Below are 15,907 nucleotides of genomic sequence, written 5' to 3' on the forward strand. Positions count from 1 at the left end.
ACACACAGAGCATCAATTTCCGTATTTCATATCTTATAAATTGCCAAGTATTTTGACAGAAATATGTTAGATGGGATTGAGCCACAGTATCCATTTCTTGGTCTAATATTCTACTCTTAAAAAAAAAAAGACAGAATCCTAAGGCCTTTGATTCAATTTTCCAGGGGGCAAATTTAGCTGTGAAAGTAAGTCCTCGAGTAAATGTCCAAAATGTAAGAGTAGCCGGGAGCATACTTAATGTGAATTAGAAACTGACAAGTATTCCAACCTCACATGTGTTTCTCTGGCCTCTCCGTTTGTTTCTTGGGAATCCTTCGTGTACATCTGCCCTGGTTAGAGCACCATTATGGTGTCTGCAAGCCAGGACCACAAAAGGCTCACGGCCAACCTGCTACAGGCTAGACATGTGGACGCAAAGAAGTGAAAGGCAACGTCCTCTTCTTCAAGAGGTCATCTCCTGAGGAGTCGGACGTTCAGAGGAAGACAGTGTTATTCCCGGATGGGTCGGATGGAGGGTGAGATGGGCCGTCTCCTGTAGGACATCCACCCCTCTGTCGCTCATTCTGTTCGGTGACGTAAGATTTCTACCACCTCCTAGTTTTGCTTTTTTTTTTTGATTTTTGAATTTAGGGGTGTATGGGAAGGACAAGTCCCTCAGTGGAGGAAAATACAAGAAAAGCCTTACAAATTGTATGCCCAAATAAACCCTGGTCTGACAAGCCAATGGAGAAACAAGTTACCCAACCAAGAGTGTTTCCTCTGTGCCACTGCCAGCACAGTCCATAAACAGGAAGGGTTCCTAACACACTGGGAAGTACTCAGGTTCACTTCCAAACCCCCTCTCTGATTCTGATTATATAATTCAGCCTCTTAAATGCAGACCAAGAAAAAGGATACTGTTACAAATGAAAAACTGGGCAGAGGGTTTCTACCACAGCTACACACATTCAAATAAAGTCAGAGCAGTTTGCAACCGGCAGGATTCTGTTTAATTTTTAAGTCATATAATAGCTTGCCTTGCCTATTAGCCATTAATCTCACTGGGACTTCGAAATTCTAATTATGCAACTAAACATTAAGAAAATTTAATCACACAAGCATGCCGTAATTTAAGGCGACCCTATCAATCTGAAAAGTCATTACCTACCTCGTATTTTAGCTTCCGTTGAATGGTGCCATTGTGAAGTTTCTCATTATCCTGAAATGAAAATAAAAGGCCTCTATATTAAATTACAGCATGTTCACATAGAGGGAAAAAAACTGATTTGATTAGAATATTTATGAGAACAAAATTCTAAAGAAACATACTTGTCATTCAACAATGACCTTTCTTGAGAGTTTATATTTCCAAGGTAAACGTGACTGTATGGATCCGTCTGCCTATAAATGGAACTGAACCATTTATTCCTAACCTTAAAAATCACAGCATAACATTAAAGGTAAGATTTCCTTAGGTTCTCCTTAATTTGTAGGATAGGAAGGAAATGACTTCATTTTGATAAAAATCAACAAGTCACAAGTATGTATCTTCTCAAAGGCAAAACTGTATGCTTACTTGGGATAATTTAGCAAGTGGTTTAAATATTTACGAAATTGATTATATTTTTGGAGAGATCAGAAAGGTGTTATGTGTAGAATTTTTGTAAATTGAGGTAAATGAAACATTTTAGGAAACTTCATATTCACTTATGAATTCCCCCTGTAAGTTCAAAGTGTTCAAATAAAGTTACTCCTGAAATAAGACTATCTGTAGACAAGCCCCACCCAAGTAATATTATTTGAGAACACTTTATATCTCAATTTTCTCACTGAAAAACTGTAAATAAAAGATCACCACCCCCAGCTCCTTAATGGAAAGTCATCTTGAAAACGCCCGCCCGGATGGCCAGCTCCTTCCCTCACCTTCATGGTGTCCGCAGGTTCACGGCAGCCATCACCGACCACGCGGTGCAGACCCTGAAGACGCCTCTGGACCTCCTCTTCAATGTACGCACTGATCCTGAAAGCCAAGGAGATGGGAGTCCATGATCCCGTCTAACCACACAGCGCATCTGAGATCCTGCTTACCACACCCTTGGCAACCAGAAGCCTTCTTGTCCTAAATGCTAAACACAGTTAACTCAGGGCCTCCAACCTTTGCCTCCTTTCTAAGAAATGTGACATCACGTGTTCACTATCTAGGATTTTCTTCCAACAAGAGAGGCCTGGACACATTACCGAATCCTGGGAACAGAAGGGAGACTCAGTTATCCCATCCAAATTCCCGCCGATGTCCCAGGCAGAACTCCTGCTGCGGGCCAAGGGAGAGAGTCAGAGACCCTCCATGGTCTCAGGACTGAGACCCCTCTGAGACCCAGCACTTCACTCACCAAGCCTTGGCTTCCTCACACAGATACTGGTGATAATTATTTGTCACAAAACACAAAGTCATTTCAGAGGATTAAAAGGAAAGACAAAGAGGCGGGTGCAGCCTCCACAGATCTCCCCACTGGATGGCACGCTGTCTCACCTCATTCCTTCTCTGTCTGTTCGCTGCACCTGGCCGTGAGACACTGCGTTTTACAGGTCTCTACCTTCCAAAACGCCCGGCGAAGGGCCAAGACAGTGGACGCCAGAAACAGCTGACTTTTGAGGCAGCTGTCAACCAAATATCTGGCACGCCATACAATACATAGGGGAAATTATATAAAGTGCAGCCATCCACCCAGAAGAACCAGGGAGAACAGAGGATTTTGGGTCCATCAAAATCTTTCCAGTGACTCAGGCCACCCAAAGGCAAGGCTTTCTCAGTTCTAGGCTCCCGGCCCTGGGTCTACAAACACTGAATTACACAGATTGTTTTACATGAACTGTTTTGCGTGTTTACATCTTAGCACACTAAAAATTAAAAATCTGGTTTCATCTAAGTCTACACATAATTCTAAAAACATTTCTGTACTACTGACCATGGCTAAACGACTTTCTGATATGCTGGGTAAAGAGAGTAATATTATAGGTAAGATAGCCCAAAAGAATGGTGCAAGGGTAATAGAATACAGTATTTACATTTCAGTATTTCAGTAAAGAAAATCATATGCAACTGACTATGAGCCAAGGCCTCCTATAAACAAATTCTCTCTCTGAACCTTCACTTAAATTTTAAGTGCCACAGAGGAAGACAACCTAGGTTTAAAGGCCCTCAGAGGTTTGTGCCGTCTGAGTATATTTTGATATGTGAATAGCTCTCTGCTAGTACCCAGGGCTCTGGACAGCCCAGCTTGAAATGAATAGGTCGATTAGCTGAAGGCTCCAAGCCACAGATCAATTCATGATGCCACCCAAGTCGAAAATCATTTTTCTATAGTAACATCAGATACGCATGCGTGCTATTCATGGTCATTCTGAATATATGGTACGGTCTCTGCGGTATCTATTTGTAACCAATGACGTCTGTAAACTATCTGTCAGCACAAGGTCCTTCTTGGTACAATCCAATTAACTCTACTTTGCTCCTCTCGACCTGGCCTGGCATCACTCCTTTCTGGTTCTCCGAAACCTTTTTTCTTTAAACATTTATTTATTTGGTTGCACTGGGTCTTCCTTGTGGCCTGTGGGATCTTCCTGGCATCATTCGGGATTTTCACTGTGGCACACAGATTTCCCAGCTGTGGCATGCGGGCTCAGTTGCTCCATGGCACGTGAGATCTTAGTTCCCCAACCATGGAGTGAACAAACGTCCCCTGCGTTGCAAGGCAGATTCTTAACCACTGGCCCACCAGGAATGTTCCTCCCTGAACCTTTTAACAATTCTACCTTCTTACACAAACTACTTGCACCAGCATTCTTGATTTGACTGGCCGAGTATCTTGTCTTGAGCCCTAAAAAGGACATCTCACCCTACCAGGGGCCAGGCAGCAGCTGATCAAGACAAATATGTCTTGGGGACAAGTGCTGTTCATAATCTTGTATAGAGCCCTTCATATGCAAACTGGCCAATACAGGGTTCCCTGAGTCATCAAATCACGTCAGAAATAGGCCTGGCATCAGTGTGCTGTCCAGTACCTCTCATCCATCAGAGGGACTGGGTGAGATTTTTCTGCACTGGATGGGAAGCTGGAAGCAGCAGGCTTTCCCTCTAAGGTCCCACGATGCCCTTTTTGAACACCATCGACCTCACAGATCTTCAGCTTCAACTGCTGGATTTCATGTTCTAACCTACAAAGATGGAAGTTATGTGAATTCACACATTAACAGTGTCTCCTGAGCTTCTTCCCTAGAAACCACAGGAGATCCAGACAAAAACTGCCCAAGGAGCTTTACCTTCTGGTAGAAAAGGTTATTGCAGACCTGTAAGACAATGTATAAGGTGGTAACAAGCCACAGAGAGTTTCAGGACAAACGCCACAGACATCCAGGAGTTAGAGAGAGTTCGACATCAAGGGCAAAGGTATTCCCACTGTGTCCAGTAAATCCTCAGAGGTACAAGTGCAGAATTCTGAGACCCAACCCTGGCTTCAACAAAATTGTTGGTTGTGGACTACACATCATAACCCAACAAGGATGTCTATTTGACAAAAGAGATTTTTGTTTTAAAGAATCTTTTAAAACCGCCAATCTAAGAGAACCTTCAAGGTCAAGGCAGTTCTAAATTGAGTCCACACAGGCCAGTGGGAATTTGGCATTTGGAGATGACAGTGAACGGTATTCCAGGTGCAGAAACAAAGGGACTAAGCCACGAAAACCAGGAATCTGTGCTGGCTAAGGCAGAGGGTGTGGAAAAGGGAAATAGGTGAGAGAGACCTAGGAAAACAGGCTGAGTATCTACAGAACTTAATATAAACCATAAGCTCTGGAACCAAACATTTATTTCCAAAGGCCAACGATACAGCTAACGTAAGGTCAACAATGTATGAGGCTGGGCTCCACTGGCCCAGGCGTGACTGAATTCAGGCCCATCAGGCTAAAGAGCCAAGCTTGCCAGTCATCATGTCCTAAGGAACACTAGCCCACTCACTGTCACGAGACTTGGATCTCAGCTGGTGTCGAGATGCAACCCTGCCACTTTCCAAGTGCCTGACGCTTGTCCCATCGTTATATAACCATAGAGGGGGAAAGAAGAAAACGGATTAAACCTAGCTCATAAAGCAAGCTGGCAGAGAAAGACAAACGCAGTACAGTGTTGGTGCAATCTGGCTCCATGTGAATCTGGTATTTTGCACTTTGGAAATTCACAAGTGGTCAGGTCAGGGTGCACGGCAGGCCCTGGCTCAGTTGGGAGAGCCTAGAGAAATAATTAAGACACAAAACCAAGACCCCCCAGAAAGCTACAGGACTGTCACAGCAAAGTGCTGAGAATCTGCCCACCTCAATCAGGGATTTGCAAAATCTGCTCCATCAAAACACATGAAGCTAAAAGCCTCCAGAGAAATGCTGACATTGGGAAATCACTAAAGTGTATCCGCTAGAATCTGGTATTAATAGTAAATGGCCAGGGAGCGAGGCTGGCTGGCAGAAGCCAGGGACGGCAGGCTCCAAGCCTCACTGCATTCTCGCTGGGAAGCGCAGGGCACAAACTGAGAGCACGCCTCCTCTGCTTTGCCTTTCCTGGGGCTGGAGCTTTGTCCAGCAATTTCATTTACATAACATACTTACACTCATTTTCTTAAACCTCAGACCTATTTCTCTGAAGTCACAGCTTTTGTGGGTTTTGATTGTTTCATCTGTCACTGTTGTGCCTGAGGGAATCACCGGGGAGCTTGGTAAAGAGAATGGTTTAAGCAGATGGTTTGAAAGGAGGCTGTCCTGACCCTGATGGTGGCTCCAGCAACAACTCACGGTAGGTCTTGCCTTGTCACCAGGATGGATTTCAAGCCTCTGCCCGTGTCAAGCTGGGCTCCAAGAAGCCAGCAGGTGGCTTCCGCTGCAGCCCCTAGGAAGGGGTGGGAGGCAGGGGGAGGACTTCAGGGAGGCAGGGAGCCTTCCAGCCCCCTGTACCGGGGCTTCAGTTAAGATCCCAATAGACCAAAGGGTCTGGAATAACTAAAGAAAAAGGGCCATGTCTTCCTCCTAAGGGTAAGGACAAACACTGCGGCTCCAAGATGGAAGAGCCTATCCATGGCAAGCAGGGCAGGGGACGAAGCCCCCTTGCAGAACACCACATCTGGAGACATGGGCAAACCAGTTGGCTGCCAGTCTCGCTGAGAGTCTTGGCATCACACCTACAGGGTTAGCAGAAAAAGCACCCTCCAGTGTGCGCATTTGTTTTGAGGCTCTACCTCTAGGAAGCATGGCAATAGTTAAGAGGTGGTGGAAGAGAAACACTCCTTTACCATGAAAATAGCGCTGGCTCCTAGTTCACAACCTCCAAAGAAGTATCAGTAAATCATCGCCAAATGAGCCTGGAGAGACCTGTGTTCAGAACATCTGGAGAGCTTTATTTTTTAATTGAGAATCCTGTAATCTCCCATCAAACACTAAGAACCCCCGGGGAGCGGACGGGGGTGGGGTGGGGGGCGGTTTCTTTTCAATTCGCTGCCAGGTGTGGAAATCGGTGTCTACACAACCTGTGAACTCAGGAGCGATCCTTCACCAGAGTTAAGTGCTGCTCCTCCTCACGGAGATGTTGAGGTGTGGGCAGGAGGGAGCGGGGGTGTAGAGATCAAGAAAAAAGAACGGGGGAGGGCGAGGAAATCGGACGGGAAGCCTTTTCAGTATTCCATGTTTATTAAAATATTATACACACGATCAGAGGTCACTGAGGTAACAGACCAGGACTTGGTTTTTGTGTTTTTTTTCAACTTTAGGATGGTGATTCTAAAACTAGGATTCTAAGGAAAAAGAAAATGAGGCTTAGCCATCAACTGATGTATCAGTCAGAGATACAGCACTCAAGGGGAGAAACCAACCCATCAACCTAACGCCCGGGGGCCTGGAAGGCATGGCAGGCGCCCCCTGGGCTGCGGCTCACCTCTCCCGGTCCTTCTCCAGGGCTTCCTGCCCGGCCTGCTCGCCGCCAGCGGCCCGCGCGCAGCGCCTCTGCAGCGCGGAGTGCCTCCTCTCCAGCCGGGCCACCGCACGCTCCAGCGCCTCGCGCTGCTGCTGCTCTCGGGACTCCAGGATCTCCTTCTCCTTCCGCCTCACCTTCTCCTCTTGCCGGGCCACGTTGGCCGTGAACTCGAAGGTGGCCTGCAGCTTCTGCAGCTGGCTGGCGCTGGCCTGGTACTGCGCGAGCTGCTCTTCCTTTTCTTCCATCTCATTCTCCACTAGGTAGAGAGTGTTGTCCAGGTCGAGAGGACCTCGATCAAGGATCTCACGGACTCTCTGCTTCTCCTCCGACAGCCTGGGCAAATGCTGCTGCAGGAGGTCCTGGAGCTGACGCTTCTTACACTGCAGCCTGCCCTCCGCCGGCTGCATCCCCTCCACGGCTCCGGCCGCCCAGAGGACGTCCGCGCCGCCCTCCTCCTCCTTTTCCGACCCCCTCAATTCTTCCTGGCTGCCAGATGGTAAGCGCTCGCGGAGGAATTCCCGGTCCTCCTCCACCTCCCGTTTCAGGAGGTCCTTCTGCTGCAACAGGTCCTTCTCCATGTTGGCCAGCGTGGCCAGCTGCCTTCGCTTGAACTCTAAGAACCGCAGCTGCGCCTGCTCGAGCTCCGGGCTGTCGCCACCCGCCTCGGCCCCGGCCTCCCTGGCTTGCAGGAGGGCGGTGCGGATGCCCTCCAGGTGCCGGCGCTCCTCGGCTAAGCGCTGCGCCTCTCCGCGCTGTGGCGGCTGCAGCAGCTGCTGCTTCGCGCGGAGCTGCGCCTCCAGCTGTGCCACCCGCAGGACCTGCTCCCGCTCCTGCTCCTCCAGCCGCTGCTTCTCCTGCTCCAGCTTGGCGTACTGCTCCTCCTTTTCCCTCTTGAGTCGCTCCAGCTCCTGAAATATCTGAACCTTCTCGGCCTTCTCGTGGCTGTTGAGTTCCTGCAGGCGCTGGAGCTCCTCCTGGACACGCAGGAAGCGTTCCTCCTCCTGCTTTTTCTTCTGAAGCTCCGTCTCCTGCTGCTCCCGCTGCCTCGCCTCCTCGAAGCGCTCCTTCTCGGCCAGCAGGTCCTTGAGGGTGCTCTCCAGGTGCGAGCTGCGCCGTTTGAGGCTCTCCTCCTGCTTGCGGATCTGCCGCTGTGCCATCTCCGTCTCCTGGCGCTGCGTCTCCACCTCCTGCTGCATCCGCTCCAGCGCCGCCTTGTCGGACTTCTGCTTCTCCTCCATCTCTTCTATGAGTTTTCTGAAACGCAAAGCGGTGACCGATCGTTATTTGATCACTAGCTTCACATGCTGCTCTGACTTCTCCCTGAACTGATACGTCCTGGAAATGGCCTTAAAACACTGCACACCCTTCACTAAAATTAAAAATAAAAAGAGAGAACAACATTTTCCTTTTAATATCCAGTGGCCTGCTGTTTTATTTTTTTACTCTGTAACTGTCCAACATATCATTTGCCTAATCTTCTAGAGTAGCCTCTGATATCATTTCTTTGTAGTGCCTATAAGCATAATGTGTTATGCATGATATAATTTTAAAAGACCCCTGGGCTCAAAGAGAAAGAGCCGTGCCCAATTTAAATTTAAATGTGAATAATTCTGTTCAGCCCAGTGGCTAAAACTCAGTGGAAATTCGGTGACAAAATGATATTAAATAAAAATGCTTATGCTGTCCTCAACTCATCAGGGTCAAATATCAAAGTCAAGATAATCAACATTTCATTGTTCCAGGTCAAATAACTACATGCTGTTGAGCATTTAATCACTAGTTTAGGACAAATGGCAATCATCAAGTGACCCAAAATATTAGTTTATTAATGTATAACATTGAAAATAATGGCAATCTCCATTAGAATACTTAAATGCATGATTCCAGGGGCTATGTGTCATGTGTCTGAGAGAGCAAAGGGTGCCCACTGGGTGCTAACTCAGTGTTTCAAGGTTGGGAGGGATGGCCTCTAGAGCAAGAGTGTGGGTGCAAGGTCTCTCTCCTGACCCACCCAAGCCCTATCTTACATGATGCTGGGAGCTAAACCAATTCATCTGTAACCTCCAGACTCCACGTTCTAGGAAATAAATATCCAGGGTACAGATTTTTCTGTGGCCTTACTTTCTATGCTAGTATCTGTTGTTGGTTCATGTCTTGGCTTGTTATATAGAACAGGAAAAAAAATACAGCTTTTTCAAAGAATTATATTCAGAACATATTAAAAAACCCTCTCCAAATCAATTAAATAACCACACACACACCTGCACACATGTGCATGCACACACAGACACACCCCAAAAGAAAAGGGAGCTGAGAACATGCAGAGGTGGAGAAGAGAAGGTTATACAAATGGCCAATCACCGTTAAAGAAAGATGTTTAAAAAGTGAGAAGGCATAAGAAGGGGAATTGCCATTCTTTTGGCTTTTTTAAAACTCAGAGGATATTATTAAGGAAGATATACTTTTTAGTTAAATTTGAATACATCTATTATTTGGTGTATTACATTTAATGAGTGTAGTAAATTTGCCTACTGACTCTATTCCCTCTCACAAGTATTTGAAGATGAACTATTTTTAAAAATTCAAACACTGAGACTGTCCTGGTGGTCAGATTCTGCACATCCAATGCAGGGGACATAGGTTCATTCCCTGGTCTGGGAAGTAAGATCCCATGTACCGAGTGGCACGGCCAAAAAAAGAAAAAATAGTAATTAAAAACAATTAAAAATTCAAACATGAAGTAAAATTAACCAGCTAAAGAAAAATGAGTTATAGTCATCAGATGTGTAAATGGATGGACACTGAGCCAGAGGGGAAGGACACAGACACAGGTGAAGTCAGTCTAGGACACCAATACAGGCACCCACCCCTGTGTGGTGTTAATAAGACTCCATATCACGTGACTTACCTTTTACTTTCTAATTTCTCAAGCTCTTCACGCTGCTGCCGCTCAAATTCAAGTCTAATAAAATCAAATGAAAAACAAGTTACTTTTCTGAAAGTGCTTTTTCACTCTTTATTTCTCTCCAAAGAGCATCAGTTTGTCAAGCACAATGTTTAATCATTGTGGATTAGCAAGTTTAAAACGTATTCTCTGCTCTATAACTAGGATTAGCAATTAGACATACTTTGAGGTGCTTGAATTCAGGCCAAGAAGGAACATACTTTACTTGAAGAAAAGGAAACAAAAGACACTATATTAAAGTCCATATAGTGGAAACACTTCCACTGTATGGAAGAAGCAGAGTTAAAGACGACTTCTAAATGAGAAGCATGCTGACTCCATGCAGTTTAGTCACAGATTAGTACAAAAAAATGAAGAATCTCTACCTTAGACAAATGGGTCCTTTTATAGGGAAAAAACTGCCAGGGAGGTAGAGAGAGAAAGCACAGACATCAATTAAGAAGAGAATTAACTGGGGAAACACCACAAGAAAAGCAGTAAGATACTTAACAGCCAACTGTCATGCACAAATTGAAATGTCTTTTCATACACATCACATTTCCCAACTACTTCTTCAAGCAAATACTCCAGAGTTGGCTGTTAGGTTTTGCATACTTCCCAGAATAATTACAGTGCTAATAATAACTGAGTGCCAATAATAACTGCCCACAAAAGTAAAATTTATACTTTTACTACTTTATAGATGGTTCTACTGTATACAGGAGGATCTTGAGAAACCTACAATCAGTAATTATATGATACAGCAGCTCCTGGGGGCTACAGAGATGATGAACAGACTGACCACAGTGGTAGCAAAATAAAGGGGGCTAGGTCACTGGGCAATTTAAAACTCATTAAAATATGGATAACAGAAGTTGATTTCTTCTCAAATACTAGCTTGAATTACTTCAAGGTTGCACTATACCTTTTAAACAGTATGAACCGCAACTGTTAAACTTTTCTTGTTGTGGGGGATGGCAGATACAGCCAAAAAACCACACTATGGAAAAATTCATTGTCAACTATTTTCCTTGGATAACATGCAAATCCAGGTTGGCAACCGTTACCTTTACGATGAGCTAATGAAATTTCAAACAGATCTGTCACCAAATGAATTTGGGTTACAACTGAGAGTAAGATGTCTCGGGGCAGCGGTTGGGGGGGTGGGGGGTTTGGAGCAGAACTGAGTGCTGTGCTGAGCGGTTTACACATTTGCTTACTCTGCTGCTGCTGCTGCATCGCTTCAGTTGTGTCCGACTCTGTGCGACCCCACAGACAGCAGCCCACCAGGCTCCCCGTCCCTGGGATTCTCCAGGCAAGAAAACTGGAGTGGGTTGCCATTTCCTTCCCCAATGCATGAAAGTGAAAAGTGAAAGTGAAGTCGCTTAGTCATGTCCAACTCTAGCGATCCCATGGACTGCAGCCTACCAGGCTCCTCTGCCCATGGGATTTTCCAGGCAAGAGTACTGGAGTGCGGTGCCATTGCCTTCTCCTTGCTTACTCTGCCTTCCAGCAAATCCTGAAGACAGCACACAGCATAAACCCATTAACATATCAGGAGCCCAGAGCTCAGAGATAGGAAAGAACTTGTCCAAGATCATGAGGGTAAGACACGGAGGAACCAGGACTTGAATCCACAACAGTCTGCTTCCAAAACATGATAATTCATTCACTTTATGAGCAATGCTTCCAGTTTATGATGCATAAAATGGAAGCATTAATAAAAAATTAATAAAAATATTAAATCTTTTATTGAAACTTATCATTTAGGGTTATATTTATTTTTCTGTCAAATGAAAATGATCTGTAGGTTATAGCTACTGTCATCCATGAAAAGTCAATCATAAATCTATATGAAGAGTATCTGCCAATTTCCAAGCCTTATCTACATGCCATTACACTAAGTAGATGCAGGGCTTCATTAAAGTTCATATATGATCATTCTCTTTATATAATGGTGAACAGATCCTTGGGAATGATTCCTAGTATGAGACTTCAGTACAGTTTAGCCTTCTTAGAGGTAGAGTAAAAAAAAAAAAAAAATCACTGGCTAAAACACTTTCAAAACCTGAGGATTTTCCTTGAATTGTCTTTATTCTCAATTTTTATTTTCTGTGAACACTGGCTCAATGTGACCATCAGCAGACAACATGGCTCTCCCCTGACAGTGTCACAAAAGAACGTCATAAGCCAAATGCTGCTCTGAAAGGTTCGAATGAAAACCTATCACAGGACTTAGGAACTTCCCTGGAGTTTCAGAGGTTAAGAGCCTGTCCTTACAGTGCAGGGGGCATGGGTTTGATCCCTGGTTGCTGAACTAAGATTGCACGTGCCCTGCGGTGCAGGAAAAAACACCACCATCCAACAACAAACCCCTCTCGCAGGACAGTTCACAACTCGAAGGTGCTGGCAGGCACTGAGCATGCAGTGCCCTCACTTTGCGCTCTAACCTCTGCAGGTCTCACCCTCACTTTATGAGCCAGGAAACTGAGGCCTGGAGCATGCAATTAGCAGAGGGAGGCCCTGAACCAATTTGGTACTCTACAACTGCTGGTAACTGCGGGTCTCCAAGTGTCCTAACATGTGAGTTTTGGTATCTTCTTCTTCAGGCTGACACTCAGCACCTATGTGTTTTACTGAGCCCAGTGCCAGGTGCTGCGCAAGGCACAGGGGATACAGTGTCTCAGAAGGAAGCTGTGGCCCCTGCCCTCGCGGTGCTTCCAGTCTGTAAGTGACAATGGGGTAAAAACAGGAAGTTCTCCCAGTGAGTCGTGAGCCAGAGTGAGGAAGGACAGGGTCACACGTAGCAGGTGCAGATCTCAGAATTTGGCAGGAGGAGAATCAAGCCAAGACTCTCCAGGGAGCTTCCACCTAGGCTATGACAGTCTTCCTTGAGACAATGAAGAAACTCAGGAAAAGCTTCATAAAGCCATGTCTTGGCTTCCTGGGTTGGGGGAGGGGTGCGGGGAGCATGTAGAGGGTGGCAAGATCCAAAGTTCAATGGGACTACAGAAGCTACAGGGTGTGGGGCCTTAGAAGTTATATTGAGCACTCTGAACTTGACCCTAAAGACGGTGGCAGAAAAGTATTTTGGAACAGGGTTGTTGGAGAGCCCACAGACAACAGGTGAGAGGAGAAGCCAAGAAATAGATCAGGAGGCCAGTGTCATCATGGATACAAGAGATGACAGAGGCAGGACCCAACATAACTGGGATAAAGGAGCGCTGGTATCTTCTGATGTGCAGTCGTCAAGGTGACAGCACCTGGCAATGGGCTGCACTGTGTCGGGAGCTGTGTTGGGAAAGAAAGAATCAAAGACGGTTCCTAGCAGAGTCACACAGTGGGTGGGTAGGCAGAGCATTACAGCCAGGAGACTGCACTCAAAGGTTAGTTGGTCTAAATACAAAGGCTAGTGGTCCTGAGGCTAAGCATGAGTTATTTAACCTTGGATGCTTAATTTTCACAGACTTAGAAGAAAATAACAGGCGTCCCCTCAAAGGAGACAAACACCCATCCCATCAAAGAAGACAGTTCGTATGAAACATCTGCAGCGTGCCTGCGCATAGTAGGTGCACAAGTCTGCCTCTCGTCTGTGACCTGAGACAAGGAGAAGCCCAGTGGGAAGGGGAGAAGCAGCGGGGGCGGCCGTGGCTGTGCTCACGGTGGTGCAGGTCAGGGGGTGCTCAGCATCCACAGAAGAGTCAGTCCACACCCGTGTCTCTCACCATGGCCCTGAGAGCTAGGTGCCGTCTTTCCCCCGTTTCACACGCGAGAGGTGCCACGTCTCCAGTAAACGGCAGAATCAACCGACTCCAGAGGCCACCCTTTGTCTCTATTCTGCCTTCAAGAAAGGAAGCTCAGTTTTACATGTATTGAATCTAATGGTTCCAGGGTCAACCAAACTGAGCTGTCCGGCAGGCAGGGGGAATACAGAGATCTGGCACTTGGAGCCTTCTCAAGGACGGAGACACAGACCTGAGATTCCCCAGCATCCAGGCGGGCAGGGAGCAGAGGTGGATGGGGTCACCCCGGACACAGGTGTGGAATGAGACGGTGCCCGTGAACTATCTGCAGAGCGCCTGTACACAGTAGGTGCTCAAATGTGCTTCCCCATGTGATCCCCAGAGACAAGAAGGCCCAGTGGTGGCCACGCTCATGGTGGTCTGGAAGACCACAGACACGGCAGCAACCGGCGGAGAAGGAGGGGCCCTCCAGGCTGAAGATGAGCGGTCAAAGACAGAGAGAGAGAAGATCCCCTTGATAAAAAAAAGATTTCCATTTCCTCGAAATTAAGAGTTAAATAGATAAAGATGCTCAGTCTTAAACTTCTAAATAGTCTGTGGAGAGAGTCATAATTACAAAGTCAGGAACTATGTTTTAAATATGAGGTGACATCAGCTGTTGCTGGTACTGTTTGGCTTCTATTAAATATTACATATTTACTAATCATACTTCAAAATGCACCTTTTTCCATAATCAATGATAATTATTTCAAAGAGCAAAACCTCAACAGACTGTAAAATATAAATGTGTGTTAATAACAAGGAAAGAGTATCTACTGTAATTGTACTTTAATATGGCTTCATTTTAAATAAGTATAATTCACTATCTTGCTTTACTGGAATTATCTTGGCCCCAAATGCTAATTTCCTAAATGTTATAATTAAAAGGAAAATCACAAAAGGATATAATTTTTGCAGCTGTTCTCAGTGTTTTTAAATGACAGTTGGAAGTACACACACCGTGTTAGGGCCAACAAAAAGGCACAGCATACAATCTGATGAGACATGACCTCTTTTGTGCATTAAAAGACATCTAGCATTTGGAGACATCACTGCACATCTTGCGAATTATATCCCTGTTATTACTGACAATGAAAACACAAGGGGGTGGGAATTTCTCCATTCACACCATTATACTGAAAGTGAGACTGTGATTATCAAAAGAGAAAAAGGAAAAAAAGAAAAATTTTAATGCTTTAAAATCAGTGGTGATGAGTTTGATACCTCTCCTTTCACTTTCTGAAAGGAGGAAAGTGGCCACTGGAGCCCAGTCCACACTTGAGTGGCAGTTGCGGGGGGAAGTGGGCGGGACATGGATGCTGAGCTCAGACCAGGAGGCAGCGCTCACCCCACGAGGGAGACGAGCCGAAGGGAAGGCAGCCCCCACAGGAGGCGCAAGAACAGGCAAGGGAAAAGTTCTTGGTCAGTGGGGAGGCTGGGCTTTTTCCTATGTGGCTTGCAGGTTATCATCAAATGCAGGCATGACCTCACGGGTGGTCAGTCCGTGAAGGTGCCCCGGGCCCTGCACCCATGTGATGCTCTGCTATCATCATCCTGAAATTCTTAATACTACATTTCATTATGCACTGAGCTCTGCACACTATGCAGCTGGTTCTGACCAAGCATGTGTCGTTTTTGAAAGAATCTCTGCTCTGTTGCCGGGATGTTTGGACTCAGTCCAGAGTCTGGTAAGGGATAAATGGAAAGGTGCTGGAAAGAACTAGTGTACAAGGTTCCCTTCTCCTGCATCCTTACAAGGGCCTAGATTTTGACCACAACCACAATGGGTCCTACAGTGGTTTAGCCCAGAACGGCCAATCTTCTCACTACCCTTCCACCTTCGGGAACTCCCTTCCAGCCAGTCTCAAATCACCGTGAAAGTGAAAGTGAAGCCGCTCAGTCATGTTCGACTCTTTGCAACCCCATGGACTATAGCCTACCAGGTTCCACCGTCCCTGGGATTTTCCCAGCAAGAAAATCACTGTAGAGAAAGCAAATCTCACGGAGATTAGGGGATCTGAAGACTAAAGATAAAGTTTGGATTTGGGTGTGACAGTTTGTGCAGGTCCCATCCAACTATCTCCCTGACCTTGAGAACCTTGTCATTCAAGATTTAATGTTCTTTAAAGGCTCAGCAGAAACCAGATGCTTCCCCAAGGGAGGCAAAGGGAAACTCATGAAAGAAGAACCTGGCCA

At 46.0% G+C, this 15,907-nt stretch overlaps 1 protein-coding gene across 14 annotated transcripts in view; it reads right to left on the reverse strand.

The window, feature by feature from the left end:
* KIF16B (kinesin family member 16B) overlaps nucleotides 1–15,907 on the reverse strand; it is a 309,240-nt gene that overhangs the window by 93,131 nt on the left and 200,202 nt on the right. For 8 of the 14 annotated variants that reach the window (XM_059892889.1, XM_059892888.1, XM_059892887.1 and 5 more), the window contains 6 exons: nucleotides 10,316–10,348; nucleotides 9,894–9,947; nucleotides 6,947–8,239; nucleotides 4,042–4,194; nucleotides 1,903–1,999; nucleotides 1,148–1,198 (listed from right to left, as the gene is read on the reverse strand). In XM_059892889.1, coding sequence (XP_059748872.1) covers nucleotides 1,148–1,198; nucleotides 1,903–1,999; nucleotides 4,042–4,194; nucleotides 6,947–8,239; nucleotides 9,894–9,947; nucleotides 10,316–10,348 — 1,681 coding nt within the window. The remainder of the gene's footprint in view (nucleotides 1–1,147; nucleotides 1,199–1,902; nucleotides 2,000–4,041; nucleotides 4,195–6,946; nucleotides 8,240–9,893; nucleotides 9,948–10,315; nucleotides 10,349–15,907) is intronic. The other 6 variants (XM_025000912.2, XM_025000910.2, XM_059892892.1 and 3 more) reach the window with 3 other exon arrangements.

This window comes from Bos taurus, chromosome 13 (assembly GCF_002263795.3).
Source record: "Bos taurus isolate L1 Dominette 01449 registration number 42190680 breed Hereford chromosome 13, ARS-UCD2.0, whole genome shotgun sequence".
NCBI classification, from domain to species: domain Eukaryota; kingdom Metazoa; phylum Chordata; class Mammalia; order Artiodactyla; family Bovidae; genus Bos; species Bos taurus.